The sequence below is a fragment of the Biomphalaria glabrata genome, chromosome 9 (assembly GCF_947242115.1).
Source record: "Biomphalaria glabrata chromosome 9, xgBioGlab47.1, whole genome shotgun sequence".
In the NCBI taxonomy this organism is placed as follows: domain Eukaryota; kingdom Metazoa; phylum Mollusca; class Gastropoda; family Planorbidae; genus Biomphalaria; species Biomphalaria glabrata.
In genome coordinates this window covers 36,445,211-36,471,649 of record NC_074719.1, presented here as the reverse complement: position 1 = coordinate 36,471,649, position 26,439 = coordinate 36,445,211, and the positions used below count along the sequence as shown (strand labels likewise).

At 35.9% G+C, this 26,439-nt stretch overlaps 1 protein-coding gene across 1 annotated transcript in view; it reads right to left on the bottom strand.

The window, feature by feature from the left end:
* The window catches only part of LOC106056338 (uncharacterized), a 169,605-nt gene continuing 143,166 nt past the window's right edge, over nt 1-26,439 (bottom strand). The window contains exons 4-5 of the mRNA XM_013213035.2: nt 16,814-16,934; nt 1-2,383 (exon numbers count right to left, since the gene is read on the bottom strand). Coding sequence (XP_013068489.2) covers nt 2,091-2,383; nt 16,814-16,934 — 414 coding nt within the window. The 3' untranslated portion in view covers nt 1-2,090. The remainder of the gene's footprint in view (nt 2,384-16,813; nt 16,935-26,439) is intronic.

Here is a 26,439-nt window from a genome sequence, read left to right as displayed (position 1 = left end):
TGACATCCAGCGAATCCTTTTATTACACAGCAAAAGTGATTTCGTCCTCATCCCATAGTACACACCCTTTTTTTTTTCTAAACTCTTAAAAAGACATAAACTGGTAATCATGAGCAGCATTTCACATTCACGGTATAGAAAAATAAATTGTTTACCATTTATATCACATCATCGAAAACAAATAATAATAATTATGAATAATAACAATAATAATGATAATATTAATATTAATAATAATAATAAAACCTAGGAATATTTGTATAAAGAGCATTATAACGTCTGGGCAGTCGAGGGTTAAATGAAACAGACGACAGCAATGAGAAGGTTAAAACATTTAAATTAATAAAACCCCAAGAAATATTTGTAAAAATAAACACACAAAAAACCCAGACTTTATTGAGCAAACATAATATGTTCACATTTGCAGTTTAATCTCGTGGACGTGGTGTGGAATTGATACGTTTGACCGCTGGTCAATGCGTAAGTAGATCATTTGGTTAGTTACCACTTCATTGAAATTAGACAAGTTTCTCACGTTTGAAAATATTCCTTTTTTTTTTCTTAACAAATTTTAAGAGCAAAGTCTCAGCAAAGACACTTGACCAGTCTCAATTATTTCAATGTCCTTTTTTTTTTAGAACATATGAAACCACATGGCTTTATATTACATCAATTTATTGCAAGTTGATGAAGACAATTTTTTACATTATATAAGAATACTTGTAAAAATTGCTATTAATAGAAGAATGGCTTTCAATTTTCTGATTCTGATTATCGCGGCTCAATATCTAGACCTAGTTTATAAGAGACTTTTTTTTTTGCTACGTTGGGGGGGGGGGCGTTGGTTTCCACCACCCTTCTAATACCGACCGCACATTTTATCACTCTTAAAACGTATCCTGTTTAGTTATAAATGAATCTTAAAGATTAACAAAAGTCAGCGTGACTATTTCGAAAATTGATTCATTTTTTTAGTGAAATGGTGACCGAACGTTCCTTATGCAAAATAAAGCAGGTCTATCAAAGTCAGCTGAAAAGAGGAACGCGATGGCAAGGCCATACACGAATAACATTGCGTCGCACCTTCATGGAAGACCTAATTTCAGTGGGCAGTAGTTGAGAAGAGGCTGGGAAGTCGCCTATGACGGATCTCTGTGAAGAGAGCTTGCTGCCCTATGCACCTAAACGGGTGGTGACCTAATTCTGATGCCAGGCCATTTAAATTTGGACACATCATTTCATCTCCCCTCTTTTCTTTTAATGTGCATTTTTCTTACACTTCCTGCAGAAGTTGTGAATGGCTGGATATGACCCGCAGGCCTTAAGTTGGACATCACTGCTTTTGGAGTAAAATGACACAATATCTATAAAACTTTTTTTTTCCTGCCTATTTGACTTTCGTTTCCTCTGAATAATTGAGGATAATTTTGACTCTGGGTCTTACGACGTTCAAATAGACGTTCACTTTCATTCAATGGGCTGCTTCTACGTTTAGGCAGGCTGCTCGGTAACAAAAACAAGAGATACTGGGTGCACACACACAGAGAGACAGAGAGAGAAAAAGAGAGACAGAGAGAGAGAGAGAGACAAAGAGAGAGATAGAGTACAAATATTGCATTTCTTTTAGCCCTTACGTAATCGGAATCCCTCTCACTCTAAGCCACCGGTTGCAAAATCACACATATTGGTTACATTCTTTAAATAATAGGTTTTACTCTAGGTTTAAACATTGAACTTATGACTATCAGTAATGTACTATCTAAACTATGATTCTGCTGATAAAACAAAAAGTATTAAAGAATCTTAAAAATACCGTCTACGTTTTTTTAAATGAAATATGTTAACGATAAAACTCGTTATATATTTTACGTATTAAAAAGTTAATTGCAATCTAAAATGTATAATTTTAATTAACAGATGAAAATATTTACGCCTATATAAATTATTCTGTTTTGTTGATTTTTTTTTTATTTCTCAAAAATAAAGTTATACATATCAAAGGTGTCATGATAAAGAAAAATCCTCATATTGCATTCAGATAAAATCAGCATTTGGCGCAATCGGACCATTTGTTTTATATATTACGAACTTTAGCTTAAGCTGTACCATCTGGCAGGCATACTCTTCTCCTTGAGCAGTTCCTGGCAATGCACGCCATCTTCCGAGTCCGGAGGCAGCCGAACACGACCAATGCATTCGTCCACGCCGATCTTGTTGTCGTGGTAGGCAGAGACTTCAAGGCCGATGTTCTTTAAGTTTTCTCTATGCACGCTAAAGACAAGAGCCTCGTTCCAAGTGGGAGAATTGGTGCCGTGTGCAGTGGAAGTTTTCTTCTTTTTCAGCTTTTTGCTTCCGGAGGTCAGACAGACTTTGATGAACGAATCTGAAAGAAAGGATGGAACAGTTTGACCGGTTGCTACGATACATAAATACAATAGGTATTTTACCACAACATAAGCCTATGACATCATTTTATTAAAGTTACAAATCCAGAAACGACAAAAACTCAACACCAAAGAATAATATCTTTATGACATGTATTATTAAAAAAACAGTTAACATTAATGGTGTACTTTTCATTTATTTATTTTTTTTTTTGGGGAGGGGGGGAAATGTTTTGCAGGGCGAAGGTTAACGAAGGTGTCTTTTGGCCAGCACAATGACCGACCACCTTCACTTATATCGGCTGCATTGAAAATGAAATAAAATTATGCAATCTTTTAAAAACTTAGTGAGCTCCGACAAGTTTCGGTCTTTCGTTTTTAGTTCTTTGCGAGGCCCAAAACAACTGGAGGCCCTAGGAGGCTGCCTAGTTTTCCTATGCCTAATGCCGGCCCTGTTGGGTACCCATGAGAGGGTAGGACTTAACTAATCCTGAAGTTAAAGACCAGGTCTTCACTGGAATACGAATTCATGCCCTTGTTTCTGAAGCCAAGCGCTTCATTACTCGGCCAATTTACCTTTTAAAGTAAATTCCCCCTTTCAGACCTTGCGATCCTATTAGGCAGATGATATGAAGGCCATCTGTTTCCGTGGACCACGGTTAACAAGGGCCAAGTTAATGTTTTTTACTGCTTTTTTTTTTTTTTCTACACTTATGGGCTTTTTTTTTCTTTTTATAATTTTATAAGTTCAATGAAAAAAAAAGCAAACACAGAAATACACAGATGAATAGGTTGACTTGAATGAAATCCTAACCTAGCATCTGATCTCTGTGCCATTATTCTAAAATGTCACTACCTAGAAAGAAAAAAAAACACAAAAATGCAAAAAAAGTCTTTGAACTGTTTTTCTCTGAAATGTCAACCAGGCGACTTCCGCTACACTGCACCGCACACGTTTCATCAATCTGTCTAGTGTTTAATTCACTACTTCACAATAGCAGAGTACAGACAGAAGAAAAAACAAGATGTGACAGCTTAGGGAGGAATTAGCCTTACTATAAGATGACAAGGCTTTTACGGTGTAGTCTAACAAATTTGTAGCCGAGATTTTTTTTCATGTTTTTGTTTTCAGAATAGAGACTTTTTTTTTTCAACGCATACATTATTCAACAGTTGAACAAAGAAACATTTTCTGTTCTTTCACAACAAAGTAATCGGATAGTTATAAACAGAAGAACAATGATTGTCGACATTAAAGCTATTAGCCGTTTTTGTTTCCAATGGAAGTAATTTGATAATTTAGAATTAATATAAGAATTATTTAAAAACAAATAAATATCAACAAGCAAAAATTTTATATAAGGAAAAAACGCCCAAGATTTTTTGTATATTTTCATTCAATAATTTTATTGCATCAACTGCTTCATACTTTATTAAATTTCGACTAAATACGAAATTTTAAAAATAGATCTAGACCAGTGATGTCCAAACTAATTCAACGAGTGGGCCATTTTAATGTCCGACACTCGTGTCGCGGGCCACATGACCAAAAATGTACAACAAAAAAAAAAACGCAATGAAATTGACCTGAAACTATTTTATTGGAAACTTGTACTTGCATTAATTAATGGGATATTGCAAGTTTATCTTTTTTATACGCGACGGAAACTGGCTTCATTTCTCTACTTAAAATGTGGGCTGCATTGCAGCTTTACCAACAACTCATTTTTCTTGTTTCTTTTTGCTAAATATTCCCAACGATCCTCCAAACTTTTGGCTCAGTTTCACAATTTTTTAATCGCGGCTCAAACCAAGAATACCGTCATATTTGTTTTGTAATCTTTGTATATGTTGGTTTTGAAAACGGCCAAACTTTAACAAAACAAATCTGTTTACTTATTACCATGTTCCACCAAAAAGTAAAGATACGTTCTCCTTTTCTTTTAGATTCTAAATTCAGAGTTCACTTTTAGTTTCTTTGGCTCTCCCATTTCATAAGCCTAAAAATGTTCAATGTCATGGACCCAATCCATCTGAGAAAAAGTCAGGGCCCTAACGTGGGTAAAGAAAAGGGAGGGAATTTTATACACTTTGTAGCGACGTTTCGGCGGGCCGGATAAAACAACGTCGCTGGCCGGATCTGGCCCGCGGGACGTATGTTGGGCATCACTGATCTAGACTAACAAAAATAAAATTGGACGAACGTTTCTAACGTAATATGTTGTGTCGCTATGTATTGAGATTCAACACGATCAAATGAGTCATTCACAGTACATTTAGAATTGTATCTATATAACAAATCGGTAACAAATCATTTTTTCTTCTGAAACATCTGCCTATGATTTTAGGGTGTCTTATTAATAAATTCTAGGTCACTGAATTCGAAACGAATCAGTTGAGCCTTTGTTAGGCTACTGTGTGAGTGTGTCAGACCACCTAAGAACTTGTGTACATCACAAAACTCCATTTCTTACTTTGTATTCTAAAAACGGTAAAACCATTGATATGGGTTGAATATAGGGAGCCGATGATAAATGCAGTGATATAGCACCATGAGGTATCATTCCGGGCCGGTCCTAGGTAATTAAAAGCACTAGGTAGGTGAATTTGGTGGCCCCAAATAAAAATTAAAAAAAAAAAAAAATATGAATACATAAAATCATGCAATTTATTAAAACTTATCAGTATCGATATAGAAATCAATCAAAAGGTTTTCGACACCTTCTTTATTGCTAACACACTAATAACATTCAAATGAGCATTACAAAATATAAAAGGAATTTTTTTACAATTTTTGCGACTTGATATATATTAAATGCAAAACGTAGTTCAGTGAAATTTGCCGATAAGATTAAAAAATTAAATAAAAAAAAAATGCCCACCATCTTGACTTCAGAAAAACTTTGTGTGGTTACAAAGTATAACCTAATCATGACCTAATCATGACCTAATCAATTCGTTTTGCACGGTAGGAATGCTACTTGAACTGCAAATCTCGTTTTAATGTGTAGTCAGCTCTACAAAAGATGGAATAAATCTAATTATGATGAACTGAGAAACACTACCCAAGGGATCCCCATTATCTTAATGATCTAGAATCTAAGACAATTACTTTTTTTTTGCCTGGGGGGGGGGGGGAACGAAGGTGAATCGAGTTCTGTAATGTAACATCCGTTAAATGCACGACAGGGAGGCCAGTAAGGTTAAATTCCCAATGGTTTAGACGTTACACTTTTATAGAATTAAATATAAAATTACTGTTGTTAAAAAAAAATTAGTTACAAACCAAACGAACTTAAGTTTCTCATTTCATGCGATTTATCAAAAGGGAACATTTATAGAACAAAAAAAAGTCAACTTCCTTTACCCGAACCATGAACAAATACAAATCAGCAATATAGGATTTAACAATACACAAATCATTAATATAGAACTCAACACTATAGAACCCAACAATATAGAACTCAATAATATAGAACTCAACAATATAGAATTCATCAATATAGAAATCACCAAAATAAAACTCAACAAAATACAAATCAGCAATATAGGATTTAACAATACACAAATCATTAATATAGAACTTAACACTATAGAACTCAACACTATAGAATTCAACACTATAGAACTCAACACTATAGAATTCAACACTATAGAACTCAACACTATAGAACTCAACAATATTCACATTAAAAATATAGAACTCAACACTATAGAACTCAACAATATTCACATTAAAAATATAGAACTCAACACTATAGAACTCAACAATATTCACATTAAAAATATAGAACTCAACACTATAAAACTCAACAATATTCACATTAAAAATATAAAACTCAACACTATAGAACTCAACACTATAGAACTCAACACTATAAAACTCAACACTATAGAACTCAACACTATAGAACTCAACACTATAAAACTCAACACTATAGAACTCAACACTATAGAACTCAACACTATAGAACTCAACAATATTCACATTAAAAATATAGAACTCAACACTATAAAACTCAACAATATTCACATTAAAAATATAGAACTCAACACTATAAAACTCAACACTATAAAACTCAACACTATAGAACTCAACACTATAAAACTCAACACTATAGAACTCAACACTATAGAACTCAACACTATAGAACTATAGAACTCAACACTATAAAACTCAACACTATAAAACTCAACACTATAGAACTCAACACTATAGAATTCAACACTATAGAACTCAACACTATAGAACTCAACACTATAGAACTCAACACTATAGAACTCAACACTATAGAACTCAACACTATAAAACTCAACACTATAAAACTCAACACTATAAAACTCAACACTATAGAATTCAACACTATAGAATTCAACACTATAGAACTCAACACTATAGAACTCAACACTATAGAATTCAACACTATAGAACTCAACACTATAGAATTCAACACTATAGAACTCAACACTATAGAACTCAACACTATAGAATTCAACACTATAGAACTCAACACTATAGAACTATAGAACTCAACACTATAAAACTCAACAATATAAAACTCAGCACTATAGAACTCAACACTATAGAATTCAACACTATAGAACTCAACACTATAGAATTCAACACTATAGAACTCAACACTATAGAATTCAACACTATAGAACTCAACACTATAGAACTCAACACTATAGAATTCAACACTATAGAACTCAACACTATAGAATTCAACACTATAGAACTCAACACTATAAAACTCAACACTATAGAACTCAACAATATTCACATTAAAAATATAGAACTCAACACTATAGAACTCAACACTATAAAACTCAACACTATAGAACTCAACACTATAAAACTCAACACTATAAAACTCAACACTATAAAACTCAACACTATAGAATTCAACACTATAGAATTCAACACTATAGAACTCAACACTATAGAACTCAACACTATAGAATTCAACACTATAGAACTCAACACTATAGAATTCAACACTATAGAACTCAACACTATAGAACTCAACACTATAGAATTCAACACTATAGAACTCAACACTATAGAACTATAGAACTCAACACTATAAAACTCAACACTATAAAACTCAGCACTATAGAACTCAACACTATAGAATTCAACACTATAGAACTCAACACTATAGAATTCAACACTATAGAACTCAACACTATAGAATTCAACACTATAGAACTCAACACTATAGAATTCAACACTATAGAACTCAACACTATAGAATTCAACACTATAGAACTCAACACTATAAAACTCAACACTATAGAATTCAACACTATAGAACTCAACACTATAGAATTCAACACTATAGAACTCAACACTATAGAACTCAACACTATAGAATTCAACACTATAGAATTCAACACTATAGAACTCAACACTATAGAATTCAACACTATAGAACTCAACACTATAAAACTCAACACTATAGAACTCAACACTATAGAACTCAACACTATAGAATTCAACACTATAGAACTCAACACTATAGAACTCAACACTATAGAATTCAACACTATAGAACTCAACACTATAGAATTCAACACTATAGAACTCAACACTATAGAACTCAACACTATAGAACTCAACACTATAGAATTCAATTATAATGTAGCCAACGAGAACGAATCTGTCCCATTAATAAGATTTGTTTTAATGCACTAATAAGAGATATCAACCGTAAACAGAATGACATATCAACTCAAATAAATTTTTTTTTTAAATTAATAAACAAAGTGTTAAGTAGTAAATAAACAGCAAATTAAGAAATATTTACAGATCTTACCAAGAGCTAGATAAATACCCCTTTTAGTAACAAAACAATAAACAAGAAGTTTGGAACTAGGTAAACAAACTTTTAACTACATAACAATTTTTATCTACATACTGTGTAAACAGTTAAGAGACAGAGAATTAGCCTATTTAGGGCTAAATTAACAACAGTTTAGAGCCAGAGATTTAGCCTATATAGGACTAAATTAACATCAGTTTAGAGCCATAGATTCAGCCTATATAGGACTAAATTAACAACAGTTTAGAGCCATAGATTCAGCCTATATAGGGCTAAATTAACAACAGTTTAGAGCCAGAGATTTAGCCTATTTAGGGCTAAATTAACAACAGTTTAGAGCCAGAGATTTAGCCTATTTAGGGCTAAATTAACAACAGTTTAGCGCCAGAGATTCAGCCTATTTAGGGCTAAATTAACAACAGTTTAGAGCCAGAGATTTAGCCTATTTAGGGCTAAATTAACAATAACAATCCGTTGAACACAATGTAAAAAGACAATTGATGCTTTAACTACACACAACCTGCTTAGACTTAATACTCCACCATTAGGAGCTAAATAGATGCAGCTCATTAGGATAAAAGTAAAGAAAAGATGTCTACGTTAAAAGCCAACAGATTGACCTCCAAACAGAAAAAGAAAATAAATATAAAACAGCAGAAAAAACTATAAGTAGAGATTTGTGGACAAGGCCGAGGCTCGTTCAGTTCATGAAAGTCATTTAAAATTACCTTGACTTAATAAATCAATTCTCTGTGTAATTCAATATTTCGGCCGTTAGACATAATTATATTCTTGCTGAAGTTATTCAATAAAAGTATGAGAATTTCAATTCGTGGAGTTTTTTATCTAAACTTTATTCATGACAGTTTGTTTTTTTTATGTACAAAGAATCTGTTAGATCTAATCATCACAGCTTGAGATCTTTACACTTCAAGAGAAAAAACCTAACTACGTGACAAAACCAATGTTAAATTTCTGGAATATGGGAATGGAGTTGTTATAAACTATGTTTATTTATATTCATGGTATAACTAAATTTAGAGTGCTACTCTACCTCGGGTATGGAAAGGTTGACCATGGCTAGCACGAGATGATGAGATCCTGGTTTAACAGGTCTACTTGAATGTGTGAAAAGGGGGGGGGGTATATGTGGGGTGTAAGAGTGCAAGTTTGATGGTGACTGGACCCTGAGATAGCCTGTTGGTCAGAATCGGTTTTTGAGAGAGTTAGAGTTGATGACTGGATGTTGAGAGAGTTAGAGTTGATGACTGGATGTTGAGAGAGTTAGAGTTGATGACTGGATGTTGAGAGACTTAGTCCAGAGTTGTTTTAGTAGAAAAGTTTTTCCTATAGTAGCTAGTCCGTGTTGGACCGTGACCTCCGTGTCGAAGGTGCCGGTTGGACGATATCCCATTTTGTTGAATGGATCTGATGACCCACATGACGGATATGTAAATATATTAACTATTTGAACAAAGTGTTTATTTACTAAACACCTGAGTTAAGTCTCTTTGGACAGTGTGTTTTAATCTCCCCTGTTGCATGTTAAGATGTTCCTGTTGTCAAAAGGCTGAACTAGTGCTTGGAGTTGCTCCCTAGACAGTAGACTTCACAACCACCCAGGCAACCCCCTATTTATATAGTTAGTTTGTGACAAGGATTATGGTTTCATTTTTAAAACTAAAGATCTTTTGTCTGAAGAGCGAATTCACAGAACCGGTAATGACTAGTATATTTTTCACTATAATGAGATTGCATAATAAAATTATCTTTATCTCATAACGAGGCGCGGCGGCTCAATGGTCCTGGGTTCGAATCTCGGTGAATACTGGGATTTAGAATTTCGGGATTATTTAGGGCACCCCTGAGTCCTCCAAACTCAAATGGGTACCAGACTTTAGTTGGGGAAAGTAAAGGCGGTTGGTTGCTGCGATGTCCACGTGACACCCTTCTCGTTAACGTTGGCCAAAGAAACAGTGACCTTAACATCATCTGCACTAGAGATCGTAAGGTCTGAAAAGGGGAACTTGACTTTTTTTATCTTATAAACTACAGACGTTCCTTCACAAGACAATGAAGTCTTACGCGTCTCCATGTGTTAAATAATCTTGTTTGTTAATTAGCTATTTAAACATTGTTAGGTCGTTTATTTTTTCCGGCCGGATCCTTTCCATACTCTTTTGGCACTAGAGAAGAAAGATTGAATAAATCTCGTCCATTTGTTTCTATGCCACCGGTTAAATATGTGTTGTAATGAAGAAAAAAAAATTTAATTTAAAAAAATAAAAGGAAAAAGAAATTAATATCGTCTTTCTCATGTCAAGGACAAACATAATTAAAGATTCTCTCTTGTGTGTGGGATCAAATGATAAGGCTCTGCTGTTGTTCCCGTTTTTTTTTTGGTGAAGAGTCGAGCGTATTTCTTTGGCTCCAAAAACTTTGACTGATATTGATTCATTATTGGATTTTTTCCCCCTCTAACTTTTCTTTGACCTTTAACACATTTCCTTTTATTCGATTTGGTGGCATTCTGTCAGCCTCATTTTGGTTCGTTACTGCCTTTGCTGTCTCTGAACTCCCGGCCAGACTTAGCGTATTTCCTCTCCTGATTGACCACTGTCCACCTCCAGCCATGCGCGTACGGTGTAAGTCGTCACCACATGATGTGACCTCACTGAACCTTTCACCACAGTCACGTGACCGGTTTAAAGAAAATACGGAAAAAGTGTTGTTGTTTTTTCAGTGGTAGAGGCGTTTTACAAAGTTTTTATCAACTCACTCTGTCTGCCTGTCTGTCTGGTACAAATATTGTACACGTTATTTCTCACGCTTCCCATTCTCGGATCAAGCTGAAATTTCGCATAATTATTCAAAGTCGATGAAAACAAATGAATTAATGCAAAAAAAAAATTAATGAAAAGATTAGTTAATTTATTAGTGATAATTAATTACTGAATTGTGTTTTATATAGAAAACGGGAGGAGATAATTATACTGAACCCCTATGTCATTCAAACTGATTTGATATATTTACTTTCTACGGGTACTTTATTCATAACTTATTATGTCTTATCTTATCTTATATAATACAGACGTTACTTCTACAAAGAAGGTGATTATGTCCTACGCGTGTTCCTAGGTCATTCTAGTCATACATGTTAATCAATGACTTAAATTCTGCCCAAGTCACTGGTTTTCCTGGCTAGCTCAGGCAACCCATTCCATGCTCTACTAGCACTAGGGAAGTAGGAGCATTTGTACACATTTGTCCTAGTATATGGAACAAAATCAAAATTTAAACAAAGAGCAGATTACTGTGGTTAACATTTATGATGAAAAGCTCTATAAAAAAAAAAATTAAAACAATTCCTCTATTCAACTCGTAACTTTGTGGAAACTAAAACCTAAAACATGGACTTAGAGCTGAAAAATCTGGATGAGCACAGTTCTCTAAGACGGCTCTAAGGATTTTGACAGTAGATGTATACCGTTGGGGAAAATATTACTAGCTCGTTTGCCACACTGGATAAACTCTTATTTGACCGTTATCATTTATAGACAAGAAAAACATTTAAAAATGCCTTCTTTAAAAAGACAATACCTCCTTTTTTAAACAACTTATAGAGCGATTTTTTTTCTCATAATAACTAATGAATATTGGATTTTTTTAAAAGGAACATATTTTTAACACGCCCCATTCCAAAACCCGTTAGAAAAAAAAACATGGTTTAGCAAATGTATAAGTTTACTACAGTTTACTGCTAATATTCTAATGATAGACCTTTAGACCTCGACCTACAAGACAATGCACAAAATGTTCCTGAACATTAGTTCATTAAACCCTATTAAACCGAATAATACAATGCCTACACGAGGAATAACCCGAAGACGAATAGTCCGTTCAAGATAAATATGTTCCAGTTCTCTAGCCAAATTTGAATTTATTTGTATTATTCTTTGAAAAATTATAACAGTCAAACAAGATACAATTATTATAAATAAATTTATTGACATTAAAATCAAAGGCATTGACTTATTTCTTGCGTCCTTTATTGTACGCCGATTACCACGCCCAGGGTGCATATACCAAGGGTTGAGAATCTCTTTGATACAGCAGCTAAAAGGCGGGAACTGAAAGAGGGCTGGTAGAGAGCCAGTTAATTTGAAGGGGGAAAAAATGAAATGCGGAAATGTGTCACCTAGTGAACACAGGTTTGGTTTTGGCCAGAGGCACTACCGTGTCATCAACCTAAATCAATAAGATAGTTTGGTTTGGAGTAACAAAAAAATCTGGACAATAAAGGATGCAATAAATTCAACCACAGGCTGACAACTCTTCCTGGCAATAATTGCTGAATTCCATTTCTGTATACCTGACAGGATGCTTTTAATTATAGCACCCCTTAAAAATACATGCGTGTTCCAAATGGTAATAAAATAACGAATTAGGGTTAAAATTTTCTATTACAACTATAAAGGGAATTAGCGTATACACAAATTCGAATGCGCCCATTCCCACTGCGATTCAATCGTACTTATCTTCAGGACCGGATTTTGACTTGGTAAGGCCCTAAGCCAGTGTTGCCCCGGGCTCTACCCTTAGGAGGGCGCCACACTCAAAGAGAAAGAAATCTATATTTCTATGTGATGTTCATGGTAAATAGGGGAGGTGGAGCGACAAATAAAGTTCCTTTCCCCGCGGCGCACGTTTTGCTCACCACGCCTCTGCCAGATTATGGCTTTTATTAGTTTGGTTAGTTCGGTTAGTTTGGTTAGTTCGGTTAGTCTGGTTAGTTTGGTTAGTATGGTTAGTTTGGTAAGTTTGGTTAGTTCGGTTAGTCTGGTTAGTTTGGCTAGTTCGGTTAGTAAAAGTTAGTTCGGTTAGCCTGGTTAGTACAGTTAGTTCGGTTAGTTTGGTTAGTCTGGTTAGTTTGGCTAGTTCGGTGAGTAAAAGTTAGTTCGGTTAGCCTGGTTAGCACAGTTAGTTCGGTTAGTTCGGTTAGTCTGGTTAGTACAATTAGTTCGGTTAGTCTGGTTAGTTCGGCTAGTTTGGTTAGTTGGGTTAGTTTGGTTAGTCCGGTTAGTCTGGTTAGTCCGGTTAGTCTGGTTAGTTCAGTTAGTCTGGTTAGCACAGTTAGTTCGGTTAGTCTGGTTAGTTCGGTTAGTCTGGTTAGTTCGGCTAGTTTGGTTGGTTCGGTTAGTTCGGTTAGTTCGGTTAGTTCGGTTAGTTCGGTTAGTCTGGTTAGCACAGTTAGTTCGGTTAGTTTAGTTAGTTCGGTTAGTTTGGTTAGTTCGGTTAGCCTGGTTAGCACAGTTAGTTCGGTTAGTCTGGTTAGTTCGGCTAGTTTGGTTAGTTCTTTTTAACATTTTCTACTCCAATAAATCGACAGTGACGTACTCATCAGTCGAAAACAAAAAAGCGCTATTGTAATATGATTACACCTTCACATTGGTCGCGCTTAAAATATACTCTTTGAACTTTTGCTGTGATCCGTTAGAAAATAACACTTATTTGAACAGTTCACTTTAAGAGACACAGATCATTGAAATGTAGATTTCATGTTCTAGAATCTGTTAAATCTCACTACGCCTTTGTAGTCATGTGTCGTATATTAGAAACTATAAAACTACAAGCTATCAAAATGAACAATCCTATCTTTCCCTATACAAAAGGTACATAATACATATTTAGAACTTGACAGCCTACGCACACATTCATCTCGGGTCATTTTGCCAAAGGACCTGCATGTCGACTGCTGAATATGTCATTACAGAATTCCTTGCATATTATTTTGTTTGTCTTTTTTTTTTTTTTTTTACAATACCTTTATTCAACTCGTAACTTCGTGGAAACTTCTGGGTGGGTAAAGGAAAATATAATTTAATGTGGTCAAATCAACGATGGTATCGTCATTCAGGGGAGAAAGAGTTAAAGTTTTAAAAAAATGTTTTTCTTATTTTTTCAGCATGGCTTAAGATGACACTTTCTGAGTGTGTGTTTGTATTTGTATTCGTCTTGTCTGTTCTATTTATGCTGCTTGTCTGACCGTCTGACCATCTGCTTAATCTGCTTTAATCCCTTACATTTCATTCAATAAAAAGAACAAGACTTTAAAAAATGCACATAAAAAAAAAACTAAATGTAATATTTTTTAGCAGCCTCCCCCCTCCCCCACAAAAAAAGGGGGGGGGGAACAGTTGATATTAGTTGTGTTTAGTCTGTCCTTCTGGTAGTCTCTCCGTCACGTTTAGATCTTAAAAACTAAAAGCGCTATTGAAAATCCGCTTTCTTCTGTAGCGTGCTAAAAAAATAGTCTACAACGTCTTCTGAATTCGAAACTTTCAGAGGGGAAGAAATAGATATAACGTTTCTCTTTCCATACAAATAACAACATTTTCCAAACAAGTCTCTTACATAGATACACACACACACCTACTCTCTCACATTGACAGACAAACACACACACCTACTCTCTCAATAGACAAACAAACACACCCCCACACACACACATCTAATCTCTCACAGACAAACCCACAGGGCCTGTCCAAAAGTTCCCTCTTCTACCCACACTTCACCCACAACGTCATTGGCGGACTCCCAGTTTTGTCTTCACTGTCCATCTCAAAGTGTCCCTCATTCTCCAGTTTTTTTTTTAAATATATATCTACATCCTTCGGTCAGTTAAAGCCATGAAACGAAACATTATCGATCTTAAGGGACCCAGACTGGACACACACACTGTCAAATAACAATGACCTCCCCCACCCCATCCACCTTTCCCAACCTCCTACTCCGACCCCCTTCCCATTCTCCAACTCCATCAGTCCCAGGCATTTGTGTCATGTTGACCGATGGTCAGCTCTCGATGCGTCATGTAATAACGCGTCTAATGTCTAACCTAGCCTAAGAGAGTCCCAAGCCGCGGGAGTACACTTGTAGAAGACTGATCATAATAATAATGAAATGTTTGACTTAATACACAAAGAGTTATGTTTGTTAGGTGGGAGTGGGGCTTATGTCATGAAAAGCGTTATAATTAGTCGAGATATTTATACAAGATTGTGGCGGAGGGTATAACAGAGGATAACGCACTGAACTTGTGAAATCCGTTGAAGAAATCTGAATTATTATGTTCCCAACACTTCCATGACGTAGTAGACATTAAAAAATAAAAATTAGAAGCTGGTGAAACAATCAATTCAAACATTTGTCTTTAAAGTGCTTTGTATCAAGGGCGGATGCCTAACAGGGTCGGCCTTAGGTATAGTCAAACTCGGCAGCAGCCTAGGGCCTTTGAATGGTACTTTAGATCTATTTGTTAGACTACATATGTTAGAATACCATTATTTCTTTCTTTTGGTGAAATATTTAGATACAGATACAGGACTGTTTATAATTCATTTTGCATTTTTTCGGTCTTCATTTTTTTGTTTTTTATTTGGAGCCACACTATTCACTTCGCCTAGGGCCTCCCTATTCGCTTCGCCTGGGGCTTCAAGTTAACTAAGGCAGGCCCTGTACCTGAGATAAACTCCGCCACAGAAAGCCTCGTTCTGGCCAGCGTTAATTCTGTTGGAAACATCGTCATTTTGTCTTAGTCATCCCACGATGCCTATGATGAAATCCTTTTAGGATCAAAGTCATCGCCCAGATCCAGTGAAACCCTAAGCCATTGGAGAGGATTTCTCACAACTGTGAGGCAAGAATCAGACACTCTTCGCCCACGCTTTTGTTGGAAGACTCCTTTACTCCACTTAACTTCATAGAAAACCTGCCATTTCGGCAAACAGGAAGCTGATGACAGCGAAAGATGCTTAACATAGCGCTGAACCTTGTTTACAGTGGGACTTTTAACTAGAGTGGCGTCATTAACGTATGAACGTTTGCGCCTTACTGGCGATGAGCATTTGGAGCCGCTCAGAAAATCACAAAGCTTCTCTAAAAATTCGGGAACCTGTCAGTCTGAAGAAAATAATATAAACGCTAAATTCGTTACATTCAAATTGACGTGTGAATTTAATATTTTCTGTGTTAGTGAGTTTAATCTATATTAATTTTTATATTTAGATATTTCAATTTTTTTTTTGGCAATTCAACTCGTGTTTAGTTTTCTGTATTCTATTTGTTACGGAGCATGTTCTTTTTTTTACGAGGACAAAGAATCTGCAGAATATATACTTGTAACTGAGCATATATACAAAAGGAAAAAAAACAACAGAATGTTGCAATTTCATAACATTCTAATAGGAAGGCCCCTCCCTTTTTACAAAGCAGTCCTCCTGTTTTTTTCCGGTTCAAATTTTCTCCCACTTCTCATTCTTGGATCAAGTTGAAATTTAAGACAATCAATCATTGTCGACTATAACATATGAAACAATTATCAAAGTTACCAATTAATTAATCAATTAGTAGTAATTAATTAATTTTGTTTTCTGTAGAAAAAGGGAGTTAGACATTTCAGTATTTATAGATGTAAAGGTGATTTTGAGGTTCTTTCCGAAAGATAAGCTTGTTGTTTTCATAAAGTATATTTCATATATTATTACATGTTATTATTACTATACTATTTACAGTGCACCATCAAAACACAAGTCCACTACTTACTAAGGTCAACCCGGCCGTCGTCCTGCAGGCGCAGATTTCTTGCCTTGACCACCACCACGGTGAGGCGCTCAGCACTTGGCAGATAACTTAAAGAAAACATGACGTCACCGAGATCTCGTTGCTAGAGAAATCAAAGAGAAAAAAAAAAAGTTTGATTTTCGACACACAATGAAACAAAGTATTTCTTTTAAAAATAATAAAAATAATAAAAAAAAAGATTTTCGAAAATTGAAATAGAAAATACTTTAATTAAGAAATATATACAAGTAAGATAAAAAAAAAGAAGTGGTGTAGTGTATCTTGTGTGGTGCCCCAACGGTTCAAAAGGCTAAGGGATAGATGAAGGTGAAGAAAATAAAATAAAAAATATAAGTCAATTCCTCCTTTAAGAAGCTCATATCTTATTGCAAGAGCGATTACTTTGTTCTTCATGACCAAGGAATGAGAGATAATAAAAAAAAGGAAAGAGGAAAAAGAGGAATCGGTGTATATCAGCGGGGCGCGGTGGTTGAGTAGTTAAGCGCTTAACTTCCAAACCTGGGGTCCTGGGTTCGAATCTCGGTAAAGACAGGGATTTTGCATTTCGGGATTTTCAGGGCTCCCCTGTGTCTACCCAACTCTAACTGACTTTAGTTAGGGATGGTAAAGGCGGTTGGTTGTTGTGCTGGCCACATGACACCCTGCTCGTTAACTGTTGTCCAAAAAGGAACATCTGACTTATAGGTCGCAAAGTCTGAAAGGGGAACTTAACTTATTTACTTACTATGTATAACTTAACTTATTTACTTACTATGTATAACTTAACTTATTTACTTACTATGGCTAACAGTTTAAAAGACTTTATTTCCAAGATTAAGGAGTAGCTCACTATTTCACGTGGATACGTAGATCTAGCTGTGACCAACATTAGTTAGCTTGCTACACCCAATGCAGACAAAAAATTGTCTGTGGATCAGTATGCAGCTTCCCCAATCTCACAGATCCTCTAGTGTAGAGTAGGCCTTAGACATAGGCAAATTAGACAGAAGCCTAGGGTCTCCAATTGGGAACCTCGCAAGGACTCGAAAAAATTTTAGAAAAGAACATTGCGAAACTTGTATCAAATCTCAAACTCTGCAGAACTCCAAGACTCGTGATATTATATGTAACGCAATATGAATTTATTTTTACAAAGCTTATATGAACTCACGGTCATTCTGACTGGTAAAAAGTTTGTACACGTTATTTCTCCCACACCCATTCTCGGACCAAGCTGAAATTTTACGAAAGTATTTCTTTTATCCGAAAACACAAGAATAAATTAAAAAAAAAAATTAGTTAATAAACTATTGGTAATTAATTATTTGTTTGGTATCTCGAACAAGGGAATAAGTGGTGGTATAAACTGAATTAATCCCCTTTATAGGTTTTCGTCTGAGGCTTAGTAAACACAAACATGAAAAATAGAAACAATAGATAAATCTACAATCTCCCATGTTCATACGCTCTACGCTAGCAGAGTGGTTACCGTGTTGGCTTGAGGAGGCTTTAGCCCTCGACTTCGAATTTAGCCTATAGTATTCAGGTTGTTCATTTTTTTGTTATAAATACATAAAAAAAAAGCGATCACCCAACTATCCCGTTCTTTCTCCCCCCCACCCCTTTCCAACAAGTCCAGACAAGGGAATGGATCATAACGTATTGAGAAAGCTGAAAGCATGAGATTGCGCTAAACAAAAACAATTGGTAAAAATATTAGGCCTATTAATCGCACAGATTTATTTTTGTTAGTCTAGTTCTATTACAAATTTAATTACATCACTGATCCAAACTAATTGATACAGGTAATATAATCTTTGTTTTAACAAGTATTTTTGTAAGTATTTTGCTTGTTTGTTTGTTGATTTAGATGTAGATACAGGAAGGTTTTAATTCACTGCATAATTTTATTTATCGGTCTTTTATTTTTTTCTATTTCATTTAGAGGCCGCTTAATTCACTTCGCCTGGGGCCTCCAATTAACTAAGGCCGGACATGGTATATGTGTGTAGAATAGTTACAACTTAGAAATATATATATATATGACTATTCAAAATGTGAGCAATAATACATTTTAAATTACCTATCTTTCTTACCATTTGGTTATCAAATTTAGCTTAAGACCTTGAGAACAAGAAACCATATACAAAGTAGTAACTCGAGAAGAAGAAACACGCTTGAATAAAAATTACAGCTAAAAACTAATTTATAAAAAAAGAAAAAAAGCTTCAAAAGTATTTCGTTTCACTCAAACATGATTAAATCAGATCTTGAATTTTAACTCCACCATTTCAAATCAAAGATTAGATAACCGTTGCTTGTAACAAGACCCTGGAGTTCCCTGCAGTCAAAACCGCGCCACTGAAGCCTTGACATTGGAAACTTGAGCTGCCGAACGTGAGAACAAATATTGCTCCGGGACTAAGACCAAATCAGTCCACACTTGGTCTTTGCTTTGTTCTTCCTGGTAGGAAAATCTGTTTACGTTATAATGTTTTGTTGCCATGCGCAGTGGGAGAAGAATAGAGCAAGAACGTCAGGCCCTTAGAAATCAATTTAAAATATCGAGATTTACTCGATAAGAAAAAAAAAAGATGCTGCATTACTCTGGATGTTTTTTTAGCGGCCCCTGAAAAAGGAAAAGACGCTATTAGTTTTGTGTGGCCTGTCTGTCCGTCCGTCCCGTTTAGATCTCAGAAACTAGATGAGAAAATGAAAATCGGACATCATGATATTTTAGATCATTCAAACTTCTGATGCAACAGCTACTTTTTTTCTTTTCCGAAAGTGAACAATTTAATTTTTAAAATTACAAATGCAAGCAGATTTTTCAAAAAAATACACCACTTTGAAATGAAAAACTTCATGGGAGGTAAGTTGTTTTTCAAAAAGGTCACAGACTTCTTCATTAATGACTCAAAACTTCATTCATGGATTCGCGCATTGGTACAAAAAATGGTCACAATGGAAAAAGTGTCAACGGATCATTATAAAATATATTTTCCATTTATTAACTAACTCATTGAATGGAATACTGATTGAAATGTTTTTTTAAAAGAATTTTGATACGAACTTTGTTTTAATTAATTATAAGTTTGAAAAAACGAACTACTTTTATAACGCGCAGTTTTTTTTTATACACTTGTCAGTCTAAATACAACTAAATAGAGCCCAGATCTAGATATATTTATTATATATATATATATATATAGTTAGATAGATAGATAGATAGATAGATAGATAGATAGATAGATAGATAGATAGATAGATAGATAGATAGATAGATAGATAGATAGATAGATAGACTCATCCTCTGAAGCAAAGCTTCTTTAGTTCTTTTGTTGTGTAAGTCCACTATAAAATAAATTTTGTTTTAGAAAAGAATGATGTCAGTAGCATTTGTTTCCTTACAAAACTAGTACATTTATAATGAAAATATTGAGCAACTGTATTTTTTTTTAAACCTTAAAAATTACTTAAGAAGTTCTTGTATATCATTAATAACAAGGTGTACTCTACATAGGGCAAAATTGTGTCTTGTCGGTAGAGTTCAATCTGTACTTATCTCAATTTGTAAACAATCATCAAATGTCCCCTAAAACAATCGCGTTATCAAGTAGTGATCCAAACACAACTAGATCTATTTTGGTTCGAGATTATTGGCTTAATCAATGTATTCCAAACTGTTAGTACGGTAACCTTACTGTAACACTGAGATGAAATAATCCTTCATGCTATACGAAGTAATTTTTATTGATTTTTTGTTTTGTTTTGGTTTGGTTTTATTTTGTAATCAGTCCACAGTTGGTCTTGCTCTGTTCTTCCTGGTAGGAGAATTTGTTTATCTTTACTATAAAGCAGAAAACAAGGCGTATATATGGATGTCTGTATGTATGTTACGCATAGAAATCAAAACCGTTTCACCAATCTTGATAAAACTTGGCATAAATGTTCCTGTACTAACTGGAACCGTATGGTATGTAAAGTAGCCCTAAAACAAGCTTAAGACCTTCAAAAATAAAAAAAAAAGTTGCCCAATTCTATGAAAGTATTACTATTTCATGGATCTAGGCCATGTTTACATGATAGAAGATCGAAAGGATTTAGATCTAGATCTAATAATATAGATATAATTTTAAAACTACAAATTGCACAGATAGTTTTTACTTTGACAAATCAAAATACAAAATAAATCTATTGATCTCATTATTGAATAAAATTAACCTTCAAATGTGAGTTTCAAAAGCATTTGTACATAAATTCGTTCATTATATCTGAGAATTTATAAGTCCTGACGTACTTTATAATCCAATTTATTTAACAAATCGAGTAAACCCGTTTTAATCGTACTTTATATCCTATTCATCTCGGCTTAACGGGTAAACCCATTTTAGCAAAACTACTTTTATTTTCGAAAGAGTAAAACCTGAAAGGAACATTAGCTAAGTTTGACATAGATCTAAATCCAATCCACTAGATAAGTAATACACAAACTAAGGCCCGCAGGCCGCGGGTAATGTCCGGCTAGTGTTATATTATTTTGTTTCCAAGCGCAGTGTTACAATGTTACTTCGTAAAAACATAAACTATTCTAACGGGTTAGGGTTAGGGTTACGGTAATAAAAAAACAGGGAAGATGGAACGAAACAAATTAGATCGTTATTTTTTTGTTGAGTTTTTATCAAACACTATGAACAATGTTTAAGAAAAAAAAAAGATTTATGATAAGTTGAACAATAAATTCAATCTTGTACAAAAATGAATCGTGAGGAAATGCTAACTCTTTTATTTATTTTTTTTATATTCATGTACGTTCGCTAAAATTTAAAACTCAAAAAAGTTCTCACTGAAGTCAGGGAACTCTAATATTGGAACCACAACATAATATCTCCGCTTTATTTTACTTGTCTAAAGACGAAGTGTCGCCGCGCATATTTTCTGCGCACCATGCAGTGTAAACAAATCAACGATGATGTCAAAGAAGGAATCTATGTCTTATCTTATAAAAGGGCTACGAAGCCAGAGGGGGGGGGGAGGTTAACCTTTTTAGGTACCTCTGCTTTTCGACATTTGACATCATGGCATGAGATAATATACTTCATAAATATTTAAATCTAAATTCAAATTGGCACAGAATATAAGTAAAGTTAACAAAAAATAATCATTAAGACTCTTGATAAAAAAAATACCGTTGTTTATTGGCAAGATAATGTACATGTGACCTCAATTCATATCGCCTCACGCATCTATAACATTCTCTAAAATTCTAGATCATAGCTGTCTTGTATTTTTGACTACACGTGAATAGCAAGATTACATTGCAGTGGCGTAATATTTAATATTTAATGTAAAAAAAATTTAGGACATTCATTTGGAGGCCCATGTAAATTATGAACCCGGGGGGAGTTTCAAATTTGGACCCCACCCTAGCTACACCACTGGGGCTACGTTTCAAGTGCTTTTTTTTTACATCAATTGATTGTAAAATTGATCTAGGCTTTTTATTTTTAATAAAAGCAAAAACATTCACCCAAAGACCGGGGCAATCACCTAATTACCTGGTTCTTAATACTTCTAAAACTTCTACTAGTAAAACTATCCTCAGAAGATATTAGTGATAAGAATGAACAAACAATTAGACAATAGTTCATTTTCCACTACGCCTGTCACATTACGACGCAAAACATGTAACAAACATTTCTACCGGACACGAATGATCTAATCTCAATAAAAGCTAATGTAACACAATAATCGAACGTATGTCCGTCTGTCATCTCATGTATCAAAGCATTAATAACAGGCAATTACGGTTCCTACAGCTAAGGCGTTAATTAAGCATTTTACAGACAGACCAGAGACAACATAGATAAAGGGGGGGGGGGAGAACAACGCAGAGCAGAGACAACTGACCGATTCGTGGGATTAAGTCTTCATTTATGGACAAGCTTTTGAGGATTATCACTAACGTTTATTTGTTAATGACATGGAAAACTTGACCAGATCTTCAGGGAAGTGTTCTACTAGTTCTCTTTGTTTCGTTCTAACCCTTACCCAGAAGATCAATACATCATATCTCAAACTTCCTCCCCAGCTGGAGGGTAGGGTACAACTAATAAAAATGTTCCAGCTTAGGGTTATTTTGAGGACTTTCCAAAAACTTACTACAGAAACCTATTAGCAAAATTAACAGCACTTTCAAGATATGGATGCGCCCAGATGAATCACTGGTTTCGTTTCTTTTTCTTTCTTGAGTCTGGACAGAATCTGATGCTAGTAAACAAGCTGATTATTTGAAGCATGAAACGGGTTGCCTGAATCAGCCAAGAGAACCAATGACTTAGCAGAGTTTAAGTCTCTATCATGCTAGACTAAATCAACACACGGAATGGGTAAGACTAAATAAATTTTCTTCTCTTAACGTCAGTTATTTATAAGATAAGATTGTAAGAAACTCATTTCAAAAGCTAGATTCTACGTTGCCCTACTTACGACCCGGGTACCATATCCGTTCTTTGAGACCTCCGTTCAAGTCATATGCATATTGACGAGAAAAATGGGAAGAGAAAGTATCGAATTGACACGAGAGACACGTGTCAGAAATTTGTAAGCCACCTGATTGAACATGGTTGTGCTTCTCTGCTACTCACCTTTTGTCATCCAAGTACAAGTAGGTCTTGACTTTAACATCGTCATAATATGAAATATGTAAATTATAGTTTCGAAATACTACCAACTAATGATTTATAACCAGGTCCCTGATTGAATCATAAATTAGGTAATTTTGTAAGAAAAAAGAGGGTCGAAAATTCTGATTGATAGAAACAGTACAGTCACGACTAATTGAAACAAACTTCTGGAATCTTCTTCTGTTATGTCAGTAATAATTTTAACAAAGTCTGAACGCCAAATTTTATTATCTATTGATTGAACGAACTTGTTGTAAAACAGCTAATAAAAAAGTTTCCCTTTCAGATCTTGCGATCAATAGGGCAGGTGATGTTAAGGCCATATATTTCTTTAGCCAACGGTTAACGAGCAGGGTGCCATGAGGCCAGCACAACGACCAACCGCCTTTACTTTCCCAAACTAAAGTCAGGTACCCATTAGAGTTGGGTAGACTCAAGGGCGCCCTAAAACAAAAATCACGGAATTCAAAATCCCAGTCTTCAACGAGATTCGAATCCAAGACCCTAGGTTAAGAAGCGAAGCGCTTAACCACTCAGGCACCGCGCCCCAGAAACAGCTAATAAGTATGAGTAAATAATACATCTTTCAAGAGATTATTAGTTTAACGTCATTGGTAGAAAGTGTTTTGTATTGACATATATACAAATCGAAAAGAAGAGAAACTTAAAATCTACCTATTGTCTGCCACTGACACAGCTCAGTCACATAGTATCTCAGTAACACCAAACCATTTCTGTCTTATGACACAGCTTCACTGCCACCACATACGTACTGTCTAGTGACATGTCGCAATTTCTCTTCCGTGACATGACACTTTCTTTCCTATGACAATATAGATTCTCTGCCCCATGACAATATAGATTCTCTGTCCCATGACAATATAGATTCTCTGTCCCATGACAATATAGATTCTCTGCCCCATGACAATATAGATTCTCTGTCCCATTAGATCAAGCACATTCTCGTCCGTTACATCACTAGCTTTCTCTCTCGTGACATCACGCACTTTCTCTTCCGTGACATCACGCACATTCCCATGACATCACGCAAATTCCCATGACATCACGCACATTCCCATGACATCACGCACATTCTCGTCCGTTACATCACTAGCTTTCTCTCTCGTGACATCACGCACTTTCTCTTCCGTGACATCACGCACATTCCCATGACATCACACACTTTCTCTCTCGTGACATCACGCACTTTCTCTTCCGTGACATCACGCACATTCCCATGACATCACGCACTTTCTCTCTCGTGACATCACGCACTTTCTCTTCCGTGACATCACACACATTCCCATGACATCACGCACTTTCTCTTCCGTGACATCACGCACATTCCCATGACATCACGCACTTTCTCTCTCGTGACATCACGCACTTTCTCTTCCGTGACATCACGCACATTCCCATGACATCACGCACTTTCTCTCTCGTGACATCACGCACTTTCTCTTCCGTGAAATCACGCACATTCCCATGATATCACGCACTTTCTCTCTCGTGACATCACGCACTTTCTCTCTCGTGACATCACGCACTTTCTCTCTCGTGACATCACCCACTTTCTCTCTCGTGACATCACCCTCTTTCTCTTTCGTGACATCACCCTCTTTCTCTCTCGTGACATCACGCACTTTCTCTCTCGTGACATCACCCTCTTTCTCTCTCGTGACATCACCCACTTTCTCTCTCGTGACATCACCCTCTTTCTCTCTCGTGACATCACGCACTTTCTCTCTTGACATCACCCTCTTTCTCTCTCGTGACATCACGCACTTTCTCTCTCTTGACATCACCCTCTTTCTCTCTCGTGACATCACGCACTTTCTCTCTCGTGACATCACCCTCTTTCTCTCTCGTGACATCACGCACTTTCTCTTCCGTGACATCACTCACTTTCTCTATCTTGACATCACGCACTTTCTCTCTCTTGACATCACGCACTTTCTCTTCCGTGACACCACGCACTTTCTCTCTCGTGACATCAGGCACTTTGTATCTCTTGACATCACGCACTTTCTCTTCCGTGACATCACGCACTTTCTCTCTCTTGACATCACGCACGTTCTCTCTCGTGACATCACCCTCTTTCTCTCTCTTGACATCACGCACTTTCTCTCTCTTCACATCACGCACTTTCTCTCTCTTGACATCACGCACTTTCTCTCTCTTGACATCACGCAATTTCTCTTCCGTGACATCACGCACTTTCTCTCTCTTTACATCACGCACTTTCTCTCTCTTGACATCACGCACTTTCTCTTCCGTGACAACATGCACTTTTTCTTCCGTGACATCACGCACTTTCTCTTCCGTGACATCACGCACTTTCTCTCTCTTGACATCACGCACTTTCTCTCTCGTGACATCACCCTCTTTCTCTCTCGTGACATCACGCACTTTCTCTTCCGTGACATCACGCACTTTCTCTCTCTTGACATCACGCACTTTCTCTCTCTTGACATCACGCACTTTCTCTTCCGTGACATCACGCACTTTCTCTTCCGTGACATCACGCACTTTCCCTCTCTTGCCATCACGCACTTTTTATCTCTTGACATCACGCACTTTTTCTTCCGTGACATCACGCACTTTCTATCTCTTGACATCACCCTCTTTCTCTCTCGTGACATCACGCACTTTCTCTTCCGTGACATCACTCACTTTCTCTATCTTGACATCACGCACTTTCTCTTCCGTGACATCACGCACTTTCTCTCTCTTGACATCACGCACTTTCTCTTCCGTGACACCACGCACTTTCTCTCTCGTGACATCAGGCACTTTCTATCTCTTGACATCACGCATTTTGTCTTCCGTGACATCACGCACTTTCTCTCTCTTGACATCACGCACGTTCTCTCTCGTGACATCACCCTCTTTCTCTCTCTTGACATCACGCACTTTCTCTCT